Here is a 17,949-nt window from a genome sequence, read left to right on the forward strand (position 1 = left end):
ATTTCATTTTCAGATTGTCCATGTACACCGACAGAAACGTGGTGGTCGACACATTATCTCGCAAGCCACTGGTTTTGGCTATTTCGGCGATTCATCATCATAGCTTCGAGGATGTGGTAGATCAGTAAGCCACCGATCTAGATTTTGCAGACATCTTTGACCGAAGAGTGGGAAAATAGTTGCAGGCTATTCCCTCTAAGAAGAATATTTGATGCGGAAAAATATGTTGTGTGTTGCACAAGCATTGCGGAATAAGGTTTTGACAGAGTGCTACTGTCCACCTATTTCAGGCCATCGCGGCATAAACACCATTGCAATGTTTGGAGCGGTTTTTCTATTGGCCGAGGATCAAAAAGGATGTGGAACGAGTTTGTTCGTAGTTGTTTAGTATGCCAAAAGGTCAGGTTTTACAAGCATAAGGCATCTGGTCCTCTGCAACCTTTACCTATACCTAGCTGACCATGGGAAAGTATAGCAATGGACTTCATTTTTTATCTTCCCAAGAATCAGAGTGGGCATGATGGCATTTGGATAGTCCTTGACAGATTTAGCAAACAAGCTCATTTTGTTCCGGTCAATCATTTGGCTAAGCTATTTGTCTCAGATTTTTCGACTACATGGTATGCTTGAGTCTACAGTTTTACATAGAGATCCCCATTTTACAAGTTTGTTTTGGAGGGAAATCTAGGAGAATATTATGGGCTGGCCGCCCATTTTGTCCGGGCGCCCTCATAGTTCATTTATTTCTTGTTGGGTCGTGGGGGATTTTTCCAAGCATTGATCGACCTTCCCTTGGGCAACTATTCCCCCACTACCACCATCTGGTCATTGTGTATTGGGTCTTCTGCTCATGGTAGTCATGGGGGGATTGATCGCCCCCTCTTCACCATATCTTGTGTTTGTGGTCTACTCTCTCTCTCTCTCTCTCTCTCTCTCTCTCTCTCTCTCTCTCTCTCTCTCTCTCTCTCTCTCTCTCTCTCGCACAAGTGCACTCACATGGTATCAATCGCCAGTGTTGAGGGCGCACCACCCGCATCAAGGTACTCCCAAGAAGAACCAGCATCAGTGTTTTTATGCAGATCTGCCAGCGTTTTGCAAACAACTGGGCACGCGATCGGAGAGTTGCGTTTTCATCATGGAGGACCCCTCTCCACCTGCGTTTTTGCAAGATCTCATCAGCCTTGTTTACATTTTTGCTACTGGCTGCCAGCCCTAGCCTCTACAGGCCTTTTCCTTGCCGGAAATGACCCTCTTGCATTAGCGTTTTTGTCTGCCCTTGGCGTTTTCTGGAGAGCTGCATTTTTGGACAGCTTCTGTGTTTTCAGCACAGAGAGGGGGAGGGGAGCCTTGCCCGCCATGGATCTTGCCTATCACACACGGCTTCGCATCCGGTGCGTTGCCGTCGAGAATCTTCTTCTTCTGCTATAGATTTCAGTCACCTATACCTACTGTTTTTTCTCTGTTTTCAGCCCGCTTGGGGCTGTGACATTGATTCCCCACCCTCTCTACACCCTCTGCACCGCTCCGGAACATGCCGGGAGAGTAGGAGCACGCTGAAAATTGCTGGACAGCAGCGTTTTCACCACCTCGCAGTTGCGTTTTTGGGTGGACAGCAGCCTCTTGGCGTGTGTTTTTCACAGAGGATGAAGTTACCTACTGCCAAGACACCATCCAGTGGCGGTCTGTGTGGTCTCCCAGTGACTGCTGCAGTACACGGCATCTCTTACATCGGCTTGATCATCTACGGGCATACGATCCTTGGGAGATCCATTCATTTCAGCCATCATTCGGCGGTTGCGCACTCCAGAGGCGGTGGTGACTTGTGGTTTACTATGGACACAACTATGCTCTCATCGTAGAAGTTCACACAAGATATGGCCATGCTCATGGCATATGGGATTCCGACATTCCCAGAGAAGACACCACCATCTTTGGTGGATGGACACTTACCACTTGACCTCGATATGTCAGATCACTTGCTTACACAGGAGCATCTACATGGACTTAGGGAGAGAATCTTGGATCTCTTCTTGGACAAGCTCAATGCTTGGATCTACAGACTGGAGTGGGACTATCACAAGACGGGCACCACGTGCCAATAGACAAGAACAGATTGAACAGACTTTTAGCACTTCAAAAACAACTGAATTGAAAGAGAGGGACGACACACGGCACGGAGTGGCGAAATTCCACCCCAGAGAGTAATGGCCCCAAACCTTGGCGTCCCTTTCGGTATTTCTTTATATTGCATCATAAAGTACAAGCCGGTACTCCAGACTCTGCACCTTCTCCAGGAAGTATGCCAGAGAATGAGCCCTAACCTCATATTTAAAGGCCCTAGGCCCCAAAAGCAGTTTACAGTAAAAAGCCTTCAAACTCAAAAGCATCTGGTCCAAAAGCAAAGCCAAAAAGCTGCCAATGTAAATCACGAAAATCCGTACACCCTGCCACGTCATCATGTCAATTTTCAAAAATTGCAACGTCATCAATTGCGGGTCCTGCTTTATTTTAATCTTTATGTCACTTGGGGCCCCATCGAACGGGATCCCCATAAGTTGGTAGGACTTCTTCTTCTGTTACTTGTTCTTCTTAAGGTTTAGGCCCCTCGGCCAACATTTACAAGTTGGCTCCATTCTTTAGGGCTTTGAAACGTCAGCAATTTGTTACATCTCCCCTTCTTGAAAGAGATTGCGGACTATCTGCAAAACAACTCAAGTTAGCTCAAAAAAAATTCCGAGGGACAATCAGTTTGCTCTTTTTTGTTAAGGAGTTAGCTTCTCCTTTTGGCTCTTTTGATGGAGTAATCCACAGGTATCTTGATGCACTAAAATTACATACCCAGGCAATCTCATCCAATTGACATATTCAGTGGTTGGAACATCACGATGTAACACAAATGCTCACATATGCATGTTACAAGAGATAGAAACATAAAGCCGCCGATGAACACTCCCCCCGCAAATAACCATCCAGGTCTGGGCCATGAGCTGTTCAACGCCTCCCTCATCACTCCTCCCGCAAATAACCTAAAAAGGTCCGGGCCATTAGCTATAGAGGCCTTTTACAATCAAACGCCCCCAGACCGTAGCCTGCGTCGTTTGGAGGTGCTGAGAATAACCACTACTCTGACTTCTTAATACTCCCCCCGTAAATAACCACGCAAGTTCGGGCCATGAGTAACAACAACAATACTCCCCCCGTAAATAACCACAAGGGTCTGGGCCATGAGTAAAAACAACACTTTTCAATCCTTCAATACTCCCCCCGCAAATAACCACAAGGGTCCGAGCCATGAGTATGAACAAGCATTCTCAAACATCATTTCTTACCCTCCACCCGAAAGTAAAGTCACCAATCACTGAAACCAGTATTAAAAACCAGAGTCAACAATTCAAATCGGCACCAAGACAGGTTCAAAACAGATACCATCCATTTCAAACAAATTTCAAACAGGATCAGCAAACAAGTTCTCAAACAGAACTCAAACAAAATTCAAACTTAAAAAGCAATCTCGACATCAATTGAGCTCGAAAAGTCGACTGACTTTCCATCCTGAAACCTGCACCAAAATATTAGGGTTAGGTTCATTCCATAGGGTCGTAGCCGAGCACAGCATGGTCCATCAGCTCTTGGACAAACAGTGTTTCTTTGGCGGCGATGGTAGTCCCAAGATAGCAATCGCACTGGACCTCCAAGGTCATCTGCTCGTGAAGAGACATCTACTGGGAGATGTCGAGAAACTTCAAGTTATAATCTGCTAGGGTTTCCATGGCAAGCATTTCAGGATACCCCACTCTGCCAGAAGTTGCACTCCGAAGGAAGATGTCAAAAATCATATAACTTAGGGCAAATTATTTTTATTGAAAGCTTGCCAAGTCCTTGGAAGTGTGCGGCTTGGTAGCTATAGACATTTGCATGATACTGTCTCTGAGAAAAACAACAGCTCGAAACAAACCTTGGATCCTTCTCTTGCAAGTGATCTTAATGGCTTATGCCCTGTAAGACATGAGCGGTGAAGACGGGAGCGCGCCCGATGCGCGATGAAGTAAGGGTCGAAGTGGCTAGTAAGTCCGGGTTGGAGGGCCCCAAACCTTGGCGTCCCTTTCGGTATTTCTTAATATTGCATTATCAAAGTACAAGCCGGTACTCGGGATTCTGCACCTTCTCCAGGAAGCATGCCAGAGAATGAGCCCTAGCCTCATATTTAAAGGCCCTAGGCCCCAAAAGTAGTTTACAGTAGAAAGCCTTCAAACTCAAAAGCATCTGGTCCAAAAGAAAAGCCAAAAAGCTGCCAACGTAAATCACGGAAATCCGTACAGCCTGCCACGTCATCAGCTAGAGCAAAACACAAAAATCCGTACAGCCTGCCACATCATCATGTCAATGCAATTTTCAAAAATTGCCACGTCATCAATTGCGGGTCCTGCTTTATTTTAATCTTTATGTCACTTGGGGCCCCATCGGACGAAGTCCCCATAAGTTGGTAGGACTTCTTCTTCTGTTACTTGTTCTTCTTAGGGTTTAGGCCCCTCGGCCAACATCTGCAAGTTGGCTCCATTCTTTAAGGCTTTGACACGTCAACAGTTTGTTACAGGGACTTCAGTTCTTTGGACTCTCTTGGAGAGTTTACCTGCGAGATGCGGGAGATCAGGCATCCTGCGACTACATTCGGAGTCCCCCGGAGCTTGGCTTGGATGGTAGTGCAGTTGCTCTTCTACACTCCCGATCGTTTGGATTGCTATCTTCATAGTTTTTTACACTCACCCTCGATAACCTTACAACAAACTTATCCCCCAACCTCGGTAGAAGGCCACTCCTAGCTCATTCACATTGAGAGCCACACCGAGATGCAGTTTGGTGGTGTTGTTGGCATGGATTCTGTTTTGGTTGATAGCGGAGGATTGGAGGGAGGAGATACTGGCAAGACAGCGTAGACAGATAGTTCTGGCCATTCCTCTTCTCAAAGGATCTTCACAGTGCAGACTGCTCTCTTCTGCATACAAGATGATTATGGTGCAGACAGCTTGTTCTGACTACACCTCTTCTCAGAGGCCCTTCACTGCGTAGACTGTGAGTGTGGTTTTCTCCTCATCTGGGATTAACCTTACTTACTAACAGGACACCATCTGGTGGTGGTGGTCCGTGGGGTCTCCCGGTGACAATTGCAACCTACGGTAGCTTCTACAATGCAGACTATTTCTGCTAGCTTTCCTTGTTTGGGAGGAGTTAACGGTGCAGATTGCTACATCTGGCCTTCTTGGAGTTTTTCACAGCTTAGCCACCTGGCCACACTCGGTTGCAGGTTCATGCATTGATAGGCTTCCGATCATGCTCATGACGGTTCTTGGGCTTCCCCATTATCTCCAAATGGTTTAGACACCATAGATCCTATTGGGCAGGACACTTGCAGGACTATTGGCACTCCTTTCACGATAAGGAGTTGTTTTCACACTCAGTTCGGGACCTTCACGCAATATCTTCACCCTGTATCAACAGAGTACATCAGTTTGCTACACTGCTCGTGATGGCACTTTACCATGGAGATCTATCAGCGGTTGGGATACCCCAGATTGCTGCTTCACTCGCGGAGTTCGCCGAGTATTGTCCTTCAATGGACATCGCAGCAGACATCTTCATCATTTGCCTCACATCTTCCGCTTCACGCAGTTTGTTCGGCATCCGGTGCTGAGAGGGGGTGTTAAGACTTTTGTTGCTTCACAAGTCTAGGGCACATGTACGGCTAGTGTGCCTCCAGGCTGGCCACCATTGCTTGCATATGCATATAGGCTGCACTGTCCGGGCGCCCTCATAGTTCATTTATTTCTTGCTGGGTCGTGGGGGGTTTTTCCAGGCATTGCCCTAGTTCACCTTGGGCACCTATTTATGGGGGTAAGGGGGTACCCACTTCCACCATCTGGTCATTGTGTATTAGGTCTTCTGCTCATGGTAGTCATGGCCCCCTCTTCACCATATCTTGTGTTTATGGTCTATTCTCTCTCTCTCTCTCTCTCTCTCTCTCTCTCTCTCTCTCTCTCTCTCTCTCTCTCTCTCTCTCTCTCTCTCTCTCTCTCCCCCCCCCCCGCACAAGCGCACTCCCACAAACAACACAGTTCATACGTCTACGAGGAAGGCACCATTCGAGATTATCGAGGGTGCTAAGAAGGTTCCATCTATTCTAAGCACCAAGGATAAGATTTTTGAAGTAGATTAGTACATTCAGGATCTGCACATTGCTTTTGCCTAGGTGCTCGAGGCTCTTGAGAAGTCTTAGAAACGGCATAAGAAGGCAGCAGACAAGCATCACCGTGACTTACAGCTGATGATTGAGTGCTTTTACAGTTTGAGAAGGCACGCCTATAATATCGAAAGGGTAGGGAGAGACTTATTCCAAAGTTGAGTATGTGATACTATGGCCCTTTCTAGATTTAGGAGAAGATCAATAATGTTTCCTTCAAATTGAAGCTACCAGATACTTGGAAGATTCACAATGCATTTCATGTGAGTCTATTGAGACCTTTCAAAGGTGATGTGCCAGTGGACAGAGAGCAGAGGAGCAGAAATGACGGAGGAGATTCTCATTCCAGAACAAATATTGGCTCACAAGGAAAGGAAAGTGAAAGGTAAGCTGACACACCGGTATTTAGTCCAGGAACTATCCGGCTTTGGATGCAAAATGGATGGAGGAGGAGGATCTAGCAGATACTCCTTGGATTTTAGAGCTTAACCTTGAAGCTTTTGGTCTAGCACCGACTATTCCAAGAGTAATCGATGAATCAACAGGTTGAATCTCGTGCGGTGAGGACTGCACAAGAGGAAAATTACTCCGCTCCTTTGTCACACGTTACCTCGATGGAATGAAGTCAGAAATTTCTTTTGAGAATTCAGGGATACTAACAGGCTGAATTTATGTAAAGAAGTACTTTGAAATGGGAATTTCAAATATTAATATGTTAAATGTACTCTTTTATATGTGTAATGTTTGAGTGCATGTTTTGAAAGGCAAAATGACTACAACATTTCTTGTCTTGTTCGTATGAGGGAAGATGTGGATATGATAGTAACGAGGTTTAGTCAATCAAGACACTTGTCAGAGATTAGTGTAGTCTAGGTGTGATTGCCAAATAAGTTACAATGATCATGATTCTCATCTAAGATCTCGATGGGGATAGTGATGTGAATGTTCAGAGACTGTTGTCTTCGTGCAAGTGTTGGATTAATGTGGTGTAGTACGTCGGTACTTAGAGTCAGTTCTTTCAAGACGGGGGTATATCACAAAGTGATCACATGGCATTACCTAAAGGACGGTGGACTCCGGACAAAGACGGGTCAAATCCCTAATGAAAGATGCACAAGAAGTTTTACTAACTTTCAAGTCTTGTCGAGTGGCCTATTTTTAAAGTTTAGTTCCCACCAACTTATGAGACCCTATCCGATGGGGCCTACGGACACAAGGAATAAAAAATAAAGCAGACCCACTCTCTCATCCCCAAAAATTGGATAGAAGGCTGATGATGTGGCATCTGTACGGACGCCCGCGATTCGCGCTACTGACGTCACACGCCAAACACATTTCCGCGATTTGTGTTGGGAGCTTCTGGCGCAAGTTTTTGGAGGAGGATGCTTTTAGACTTGATGCTTTTCATGTAAACTGCTTTTGGAAGGCCTAGGGCCTATAAATAAGTTGCCAGGGCCTCTCTCTCGAAGATTAGCTTGGGAGCACTGCTCGGAGAAGAGGACCCTCGGACATTGTACTTTGTGAAGCATAATGATAAAGAAATAACAAGAAGGGGAGCCAATCTCTCTGGGCGCAGAACTCCGCCGTGACGTATCGTCTCTCTCAGTTTTATTCAGTTCTTTCAGTTTTCTTACGTGTGTAGCAGTAGGTCCTTAACTTGGAGTGTCCAGGTCTATTACACTTGTACTCCGTTCCATATCCAAAAAAATTCCTTCTCAATTTCTATTGCTCTTGCTCCTACTCTACAATCCTCTTTAATGAGAGCAATTCTTTCCACCATGGCTAATGAAAATCCTATTCTTTCTCTTCCTAAACTTCTACACTGCCTTCTACTTTACCACCACCACCTGCAACCTTTTATCCTCCCATGTTTCCACCCTATCAAATATATCCCCAATTATTTTCCCTATTACTAGACGCTAAACATTAAAAGTTGGTGCTCCATGGTCAAGTTTGACACTTTCTGAGGAATTCGAAATTGATTGATAGCTTTGTAGTCTACCCAACAATTTGTGTCGCCTTCAATAACGGAAGAGTCCACAATTTCTAAAGAAGTTGGTTTTTTGAAGAAAATGGTTTGCAATGGTGGAGCGCCCTTATAGCCAAACCTTCTGCTCCCAAGACTTGGGCACAATTCAAGAGGTGAGTGGCAAGAGGGAAGGGTGGTAGGTTGGGCGAGGGGCGAGGGGAAGGATATTGGAGGGCAAGAGGTTAGGGGCAAGGTGTTCGGCAAGGGGATGGGAGGACATATGGGCTAGAGCATGGGACAATTATCATTTGAGTGATTTTATACCAAATGGGAGCGCACACAAGCTGAAAATAAATAAACTTTCAACCAAAAAGAGACAAGGGAGACGCATAATATTTGGGACCAGAAGATGGGTTGGTCCCCCCCCCCTTTTAAAAAGAATCTTTATTCAGGAGAACCTTTTTACAAGCACAAGAACCGGAATGACCCCTCCGTTCTAAAGTATCAGACTCGATGGTCAACTCCTTCCCGTGCGGGAAATTCCCGAGAGACGAGCTCTCAATTCTGTTTCCGTCAGTACCTAGAGCGTGAAGCCCTACAAATCATTCTTGATTTTGTTCCCAGAATCCCTGAGCATAGGCCGAGGCCTCTTTGCTCCTTCTCCGTGGAGTACTTGCAAAAGCACAAACACGAAACAACTCCTCGTATCGCGAATTCGCAATTGGTACCTGTCGCTCCGAGTGCGGTAAAGTGAACTCACTGTACTGGCTTCTCTTGATGACTTGCAGATTCCCGGCGAAGGTGCCCCTTGCTGTTGATTCTGTGGAGTTGAGAGAGGGACTGAGTTGCTTTTATAAGCTCCTCAACCCACTAGGAATAGGGAATGATAGACAGGCCCAGAATAGGAGGTGGCAAGTAGCGCTAGAAGGAGGAGGGGGCTGGCGGCTGGCCACTGAATTTACGAGAGAGAGAGAGAGAGAGCACGATGGCTTTTATTTTCAACCAGCGTTGGTTATTTTTGAAAGCCTTGCTTTATTTCTTAGTGGGCGGCCGGTCACTTTTTTTTTTTTAAATGTGAACCTGAACAAAACTCAATAAAACTGAGTGAGTGGAACATTGATGCTATACAGTCATATTCCAAGTGTCCTCGGATGCAGTTCTTAGGCACAGATGCAATGCAAACATAGATTCCTCGTAGGAAAGCATCTGCTTTTCCCAGAAAACACTTAAAAATATTCCGCTTTTTAAAATAAGCTTCTCAAAAACCATCTTTATTCTTGTGCTTGCGTTTTTACGCGTATTCCTTTTTCCAGTTCGGAGTTCCTACCAGACCAATGGAATTTTCCCTTTTTGATGCTCCCGTCACCCATCACATGACACATCAAGAATGTCCGTTTCTCGGTCTCCCCTACCGAACTAACAGTACAACCTCTTCACGATGCTTAGTGTCACCCATCATATGACACATCAAAGTTGTCCGTTTCTGATGGCTTTTAATAATTCCAGTAGATCTACAGTTCCTGACCTAACGGTTCAAGTGTACACAATTAAATATCCTAATTTCAATAAAAAGAAATTACTCAAAAAAACAAGAAAATAGTCCATTTAGCAACATCCCTTTGGCTTCTAACCAGTTGTCCTCAATTGTAGTGCTTGCACGTATCCTTCCAAAATCTCGGGATAAGATGCTCATTCGTGCTCGGTTATCCACTGAGCGTCCATAGTAGAAAGGCTCTTGAACTTTACCAAATACTTCTCTGTAATCTTCCCGAACTTGAGTGGCCGCTCGTGATGATGAATGATTTGCTCCAGTTGGAGTATTTCTTCTATGTCCTCAACCGCAAGAGGTTCCTCAACAATAGGCTAGCTTGGAGGCGGTCCGACATATGGCCGGAGTAAACTAACATAGAAAGCATTGTGGATCTTCCAATTAGATGGTGGATCTAATCAGAACGTCACATGGTCAATTGTCTTAAACCGCCCATAATAACGATCGGAAAGTTTTACCAATTTCCCTTTATGAGTCGCTTGTTTCTTTAGTCTTGCCTTCTCAAACTTGAGTAAGACCAATTGACTGACTGTTAAGTCCACATTCCTTTTGTGCTTGTCTGCAGCTTTCTTCTGTTTTCTTGAGGCAAAATTGCTCTCTTAACTTTGAAGGGTGAGACCTTACTTTGTCTATCACAACTGGATGATGTGGCATGGCCATGATCTGAAGAGGAGGGGAATAACTGATCCCGAGGTTGACCAGATGGAACAAAGTATGGTGCGGCAAGCCAGTAAATTGCAGCAACATTTGCACCATAAAAGGCGGTGTAATTTCCAGGTTGCTAGTGTCTCTTTTTGGCCACTGGTTTTTTTGGATGAAAGTTATTGAAAGCAGGGCAACAACTTTTGATGGTCAGTTGACTTTTGATCTTTTAGGCTACTTGTTAAAGGAGATGGCCAAGGGCCTATAAATATGAGCATTGAGGAAGCCTCAATCTTAGTTTTTGCATGGATGAGTACTCCTCCCCACAGTCGTATCTATGAAGAGCAATTAATAAAAAATACCGTGAGGGGCATCTAGTTAGGGACCGAAGTGGAACCATGCGACTCTGTGTCCCATCTCAGGTGTGTAATGTTCTTTCTATTCAAGTTTTTTAAGTGTTAAAGTCCGTTCTAGTTGTTACTTTCTGTCGGCACGTGGTGCCCTTTCGGTTACAGAGGTATCAGAGCGTCAATGGTTAGCTTTTCCAACAAGCAAATAGGTCCTACCTCAATTACAACTAGAAACTATGGACTCAGATGAGTATCTGCAATTTCTCGTCAACAGGTTGCAAGATTTTTTTTCGAGGCATCCTAGGCACAATTTGCTCTCTTTACAAAATTTGCAACAATTCTTCAATTTCATGATGCCTCCAATTATGCTTCAGGTGTTACCTCCTCTGCTACCCGATAGTTCAAGAGCTTCAACTCATCATCCGAGAGATTCTGCTATTCACTTGGCTGTGTTTTTCCTCAGATGGTTGTAGGACCTCCACCACTTGCACCACCTTTGCCCCCACATCCACCACCTCCTCCTCGAGTTCCCAGTTTAATCCCTTATGCTTATCCATACTATCCAGCACCACCACGAATATCTCAACCAAAGGATTTTAAAGACTGGATCTATATTCAAATTCTTCTTGAGATGTGTATTTAGCAGATTCTTACTTTAAAAATCTAACCCTGGAGGATCCAGATGAGAGATACACCTTGGGGTTGCCTTCTTTGCTACAAGAGTACCACCTTTTCAAACAAGTGACCACTATGCAGGAGCTCATGGACTGCGCTGCAGTCAGCTAAAAACCTAAAAGGTAACCTTGTTTTTGTGCCTGAAACGGCCCAAGACCAGAACCACCCACGTGCATAATGCCATGTAATGTGTCTCTCATCCAGACTATTAAATACTGTAGACTGCACCCATAGCCAAATTAAAGAGTGTCCATGCTGCCCTGGAGGAGCTGCCAATGTATCCCATTGGCTGCGAAGATTATGCAACACCTCTAACCAAATAGCAGTCAAGGTAGTAGATGTCAAGGACGGCGGTGAGCCCAAGATGTGTGGCACGTGGCTCTCGAACCTCAGTGTGAGACTTCAGCCCACCAAGAGTGCCAAAAATAAGAGCACCTGTAGCAAGAAGTGAGTAGTGCTCTCTGTAGGAGGGGTTGCCTCTGTGCAGTATGCTGAAGTCCCACTCACACACAAGAACACTGCAAAGTGCATGCAAGACAATCAAGGTACACCACAAGACACAAAAGGAGAACACTTGCGAAAATGAAACAAGTCAGTATACTATCATTGCAATAAGATGACTACAAGACCATGACCTGAGACCGACGACTGGCTCACAACACCCCCGGCTCCAGACCAAGACTCAAGTAGAGGTACAATACGGGTGCACATGCTAAGGTCAAGACTCAAGACTAGTACCACTCTGAGGAGAGTACCATACTTACTCAAAGTGACCGATAGGACTATTGACTCAAAGCCTGATCCTCCCTATGGTCCAAGCCACTACAAATATACCCATGGAAAATATCTACATGAGAGGTCTTACTATATCTGCTACCAGAGACTGAGGGTAAGACAGGTGTTAGCCCACTAGTACAAGGGGTACCTGGCCCATCCCTTAGTACAATGGTTTACACGGCTACACCTTGAAACTGTCCACACTGCACCTGGTCCACCCATTGGTACACTAGTCCACACTGCTAGTCTTGTATATTGGTCCACTAGGCAAGCCTTGGTACCCTAGACCACTTGTGCCTACTGTTGGAGCATCTTTCTAGTTGGCTCACACCTTGCCTTTGGAATCACTCTCCAAACTTTACAATTGCCACACCTTTACACTTGTTACCACTGCCACCTGTCACCACTGCAATAGGTGTACCATTGGCTACAAGATGTTTGCGGTTTATGATGCCACCAAGGTGGGGAAGAAGCATCCGATTAAACCCTCTGCCCTAGTGAGACCAGGAGTTCCATCGGTGCCAATGAAGTCCAAGCTCTCCAGCATACACATCACTTTTTTCTACATTGGGCCCCTCCCTATTCAACCACCCCCACCACCAAACCACCCTCAATCAGAATTGATATCCAAAATTAAAGGAAGACGTGAACATGGCAGCCGCTCAATTCTTCTTCCACGACGACATTTCCTCCCATGCGGCTCGGTGAGTGTGCAAACTTCAATCGACACCATTTGTGCTTTCCTAAAGCTATGTGACGTATGTCTCTATCTTGTGATTCATTTGAATGACGACATGCTTCCTCTCTTTGACAAGAGTCTCCATACTTCAAGCCATGGTGACAAAGATTGGGGAGTACAACTCCACTTATGTGCCTCATTTGTCAAAGACACTTTGCACTTCCTAGCTTGATAGTGAAAATTGGAGTTTAGAGTAAGCGACAGAAGCAATGAAAAGGCACTACAACAAACTCATGGAATCTTTCTTATCTCATTGGATAGAGCAATACCCATAAGAGGTCTATCCCGTGGAGTGCTCCCTACTCTCGAGAAGAGATGTTTTCCACCAACTCCCATGAAGCGTCCGGTTGTGGAAAGTCCACTGACGTGCTTACGACCGATTACAACATAGAGATCTAGAACCAGACCACAAGGTGGGCATGATCGTGAACAGTGAGGCAGCAAATGCACAAGAACATCATAAAAAGAAGAGAAGAAAGAAAGTTCTATAAACAACATAGAGATCTTAGGACCAGACCACAAGGTGGGCATGGTTGCGAATAGTGAGGCAGCAGATGGACCAGACCACAAGGTGGGCATGGTTGCGAATAGTGAGGCAGCAGATGCACAAGAACGTCATAAAAAGAAATGAAGAAAGAAAGTTATATAAACATCATTTGATGGACAAAATGTACCATGAGCCCAAAGCAAGGTACAACCGATGATGATATCTTTCATCATAAAGTGTCACATAGATAAAATGCGAATTTTTTCTGCTTGTCTAGGTAAAAGGAATTACTCTGTGCAAGAAAAAGCTCATTTTTTCTAGACAACTGAACCTCTTCAATATATATCAATACAACCTGCCAGAAATGTTACACACAAAAGTAATCTACCTTTTTCAACAAAATATTGAGAATGTTAAAAGATGTTTTATGCAGTACTAGACCCTCAGCAGACAAACTCTCACCATTGCTAGAAGCTACACCACGCTCATCTAATTGTGCAAGCAGAAACTACACATCCGTCTGGAATGTTAGTCAAAATTACCTGTGCAGGATATCAAACACAAGTGGTACAGACACAAGAAAGTCAGGAGCATACTTCTTCAAGTCTTCCTGGAACATAGCACGACAACAATGAATAAAAACATAAAGTGGAGCAGCACCTTGTCCTATACTTGTTAGAAAACAGAAAAAAAATCAAAGATCCTGACCTTTAAACTTTTGACATTAGTGTACACTTGCTGAATGCCTTGACTTAAAGAGAAATACTCGCACGATCTTTCGTACATGTGCCATGGAGGAAGCAAGCTAACAAACCTATCTCCAGGTTTGATATCAACCACTTTTTCAAGGTGCTGAACCTGGCAAACAAAGTCATACTTGTAAAACCCAACAGGTAACTGTATTACACATTTGAATGGGAAACTACTACAGTTGAACTTTAAAAAGCCTCTCAAAAAACACTTGCCTGGTGTAGCAAATTTGCATGTGTAAGCATGACACCCTTGGGATTACCAGTGGTACCACTGGTGTAAACTAGTGTTGCTAAATCCTCTGATTGAATATGGTCAGTAACTGAAGACCCTACAATTGAAGCAGCAGGGAGAATTCAGAGTTGCCATGTCCATTCTAGAGCAACATGGCACAGAAAATTTCAGCAAGCTATGCACTACTTAAGCTTAACTGACAAGTTCTTGACTCAAAAGCTTAATCTCAAAAAGTTGTGGTTTTGCAATAGGTCCATAATGCAGCACACATGATTACTTTGGTGGGAGTAAAGCAATCTGTACTTGGATATGCACAAGGATGATCATTCCACATGTTAAAAATAATCATCATCTGACCGAAGTCCTAAACTTTTCGATTCCATACAACAGCTTGTAAATTTGCAATACAACAGGATAAGTGGAACATACCTGTATTGGACACAGTGACAACGAAACGAGAAGCATCCCGCCCTCTTGCAAGAATTTCATCATATGTGTACACTTCCAATCCTCCCCAAAAATGGGGGTTGTCACCCCAAAGAAGCACGGCAAACTTTACTGTGCATCCTTGAAGTCGAGGAATCAGCTTGCTGAGCAGATCTTGGTTGTCGACCACCAATGCAACACTGCAAAGAACAAGTGAAGTTTAGCTCAGGAATGCTCCACATGCATTAAGGAAGCATGGCTGAGAACACTCCATTATCAACCATAAAACATGCAATAAGTGAAACGTATCACCTGTCCGAATGACTGTATATGTGCATAAGCTCCTCAATTGATGACCTTGTACCTCGTACTGCATCAACAGCTCCGGCAGCCATGATACCTATCATCCAAATTGAGAGCGTTGAGCCAAAAACAAATGATTTAGGAATGGTTTTTTCCTTGAACACACATGATTCAGCATGTCCAACACGGCTGTACAAAAGGGCATACTTACCCGCACAATTATCAACTGATATGTAGACACCCATTAGCCTAGCCCAGTACAGGAAGTAGGAATCATTCAAACAAACTACTAAGCATAACCTTTTGCATAGGACTAACGAGGTGAAAAGTCAAAATGGCCTACATAAAAGGATGAGAAAGAGTGTGTGTGACCCACCACTCAATGCCCCTCTCTATAGAATTAGAAAAACTAATGTCGACTATCTCTCACAGTAGCCTACATATACATAAGACGATCCTTAGTTGATGCCCTCTTACAAGAAACAGGATGAAAACACGTTTGACATCATGTCGTTGCCATGTGGCCATGTGGCAGTAATCAACAAGCTTTATCCAACAGTCCACAATTGCTCACAAGCATTCCGTGCTTTAATAAGGCCTTATGTAGGCCAAAAATATCATCAGACACCTAACAAGATGCCTCAGGGTATATACAGTGGCCCCCTCTTGTAGTAGCCATCATGGAAGCATATCTTCAAGCCAAGCTTATAGAAGAATCAATGCGATCATTTTCCCATCATTCAATTTTAGTGTCTTAAAGAAGCTCCTACGCCATTTAGCTTGGAAGATGACCAATGCTTCAATAGTTCTGCACACTTTCCAAATGCATGGCTCTTGAATGATCAAAATGGCAAATTTATGCATAACAACATCAAACAAAAATCTTCTTTCTAAACCCAAAAAATAGGGATAATTACTGGCACAATAAAACCTTAAGACACCAAAATTACCTTGATCTGCAACAAGCCATCTGCATGAGTTTTCTGCAAAAAGTGCAACTTTTTCATTTGGCATAATCCCAGTGATCCTCAACCCTTCTGCGAACTCTAGGATTGCTTTTCTTAGCTGAAAATAATTAAAACATTGATAATCCCACAATGCTCTAGTATACTCCATAAAAATCCAATAGAAAATTTGCAATCAGAATATCAAATGTAGACTTAAATAAATAGACTTTGACCACAAATAAGATGTTAATCAAGTACAATCAAAGCTAATTCATCACAATCATCATTGTAACCATAGTTGCCACAAGTCTCAGAAATGGAGAAACAGAAACGGGCAGGCAACCAGAGAAAAGGAGTTTAGGAGCTCAAAAGAAAATGGGTAATGCGAAATGGGAATATAAATAAATATATAAACATACTAGATAGTATATTGTAAGTTGTAGCCTATATTGACACTTAACATTTCTCGTAGCAATCAATTGCTAGTTATGATATCAAGAGTTAAAGACTAAAGCACACTACTTAGTACTCCAGCTCCTGGGACAAGCAGAAGTTCCAACTTCCATTTCAACAAAAGAGTAGATACTACAGAAGTTATGCAGCATAGTCGCATATGCTGTGAATCATACATAGAGGAGAAAACAATTCTGCTTAAGAGCATAGATCTCTTTTTCTAATCTATGTATATACTATGGAGGAAAAACATGTTCTCAAACCAGTCTTGAAAGTTCTCCCTCGAGAGGGGTCACTACAATAAAAAATGTCTATCACGTGGGTTCAACAGAAGGGAATATTTTTATTCTATAGATTCTCACATTTTCACATACACAAGGGTGTTGAAAAAATGATCTTGAAAAAAATAATTACACATTGAATAGGAAAAGGGTCCCTTTTATTTTTGAAAAATTCACAACTAAGGGGTTTTATATTTAGTCCTTGAATGCACGCGATAGATAAGATACTGACCACCGCGAGAGTTTTACCCACTTGAAAGGTGAGAGTAACTTCTCCGGATTCGGCACAAGCAATCTCGGAGTGTTGGTTTAATTCAATGAATCTTCTCTTTTTGGCTTATTGTTGAGCACGATTGATTTTGTCACAAATTGGTGACGTGGCTGGCCCCTGGACACACACACAGCACCTGAAATGCGCCGACAGGCTAACGTGGCAGCAGGCCAGCGGGAAAAGCACCGGAAAACGCGCTGACATGCTGACTTGGCAGGCCGTACGGATCGCTGCGAGCTGACATGTTCCAGTGCACGGACGTCCATAAATTACGCTTGCTGACTTTTGGCAGCTTTGGGCATAATGTTTTTGAGTTGAAGCTTTTGAGTTTGAGTTTTTAGGGCTCTGCTTTTAGGCAACCCTTGTAACAATAAATAGGTCTTTTGGGCCTCATTACTCAGAGCATCTGGACGCAGAGTCTGAGTGTGAGTTCCCAGGGACTCGCTTGTGCTTTGCACACAGATTAATATAAAAAGAAATACCGAGAGGGGCGCCAGTCTTTGGGGCCAATACCTCTTGGCACAGAACTACGCCGGGCCGTGTCGACTTTATTGTGAATTGTGAATAAGTTTGAAGAGAATCTCTGTTGTGTCGTGGTAGAATCTTGACTTGGGGTCTCCAAGTTTGTTACAATGATATCAGAGCACAAAAAGATTCTTCTTCTACGGAGGATCCGATCCTTTTTGCAGCCCACACAGCTTTTGGGAAAGAATCTTCGTGCCCCGACCCCGAACTCATTAGGGACTCCCACCCTTCATACATCGCGCATCGGGCGCGCTCCTGTCTTCATCGCTCTGTCTTATAGGGCATAAAGCCATAAAGAATCCCAAATTACACATGGGTTCTCGTGAAGAATCTGAC

General features: G+C 44.0%; 1 protein-coding gene across 1 annotated transcript in view; it reads right to left on the reverse strand.

The window, feature by feature from the left end:
* Positions 1–17,949, reverse strand: part of LOC147436069 (long-chain-fatty-acid--[acyl-carrier-protein] ligase AEE15, chloroplastic-like) — a 96,920-nt gene that overhangs the window by 55,883 nt on the left and 23,088 nt on the right. Inside the window, exons 3-8 of the mRNA XM_086488964.1 lie at positions 16,087–16,201; positions 15,146–15,233; positions 14,837–15,033; positions 14,389–14,504; positions 14,132–14,281; positions 13,966–14,033 (exon numbers count right to left, since the gene is read on the reverse strand). Coding sequence (XP_086345090.1) covers positions 13,966–14,033; positions 14,132–14,281; positions 14,389–14,504; positions 14,837–15,033; positions 15,146–15,233; positions 16,087–16,201 — 734 coding nt within the window. The remainder of the gene's footprint in view (positions 1–13,965; positions 14,034–14,131; positions 14,282–14,388; positions 14,505–14,836; positions 15,034–15,145; positions 15,234–16,086; positions 16,202–17,949) is intronic.

Source organism: Adiantum capillus-veneris, chromosome 18 (assembly GCF_014529385.1).
Source record: "Adiantum capillus-veneris isolate H3 chromosome 18, ASM1452938v2, whole genome shotgun sequence".
Taxonomy (NCBI): domain Eukaryota; kingdom Viridiplantae; phylum Streptophyta; class Polypodiopsida; order Polypodiales; family Pteridaceae; genus Adiantum; species Adiantum capillus-veneris.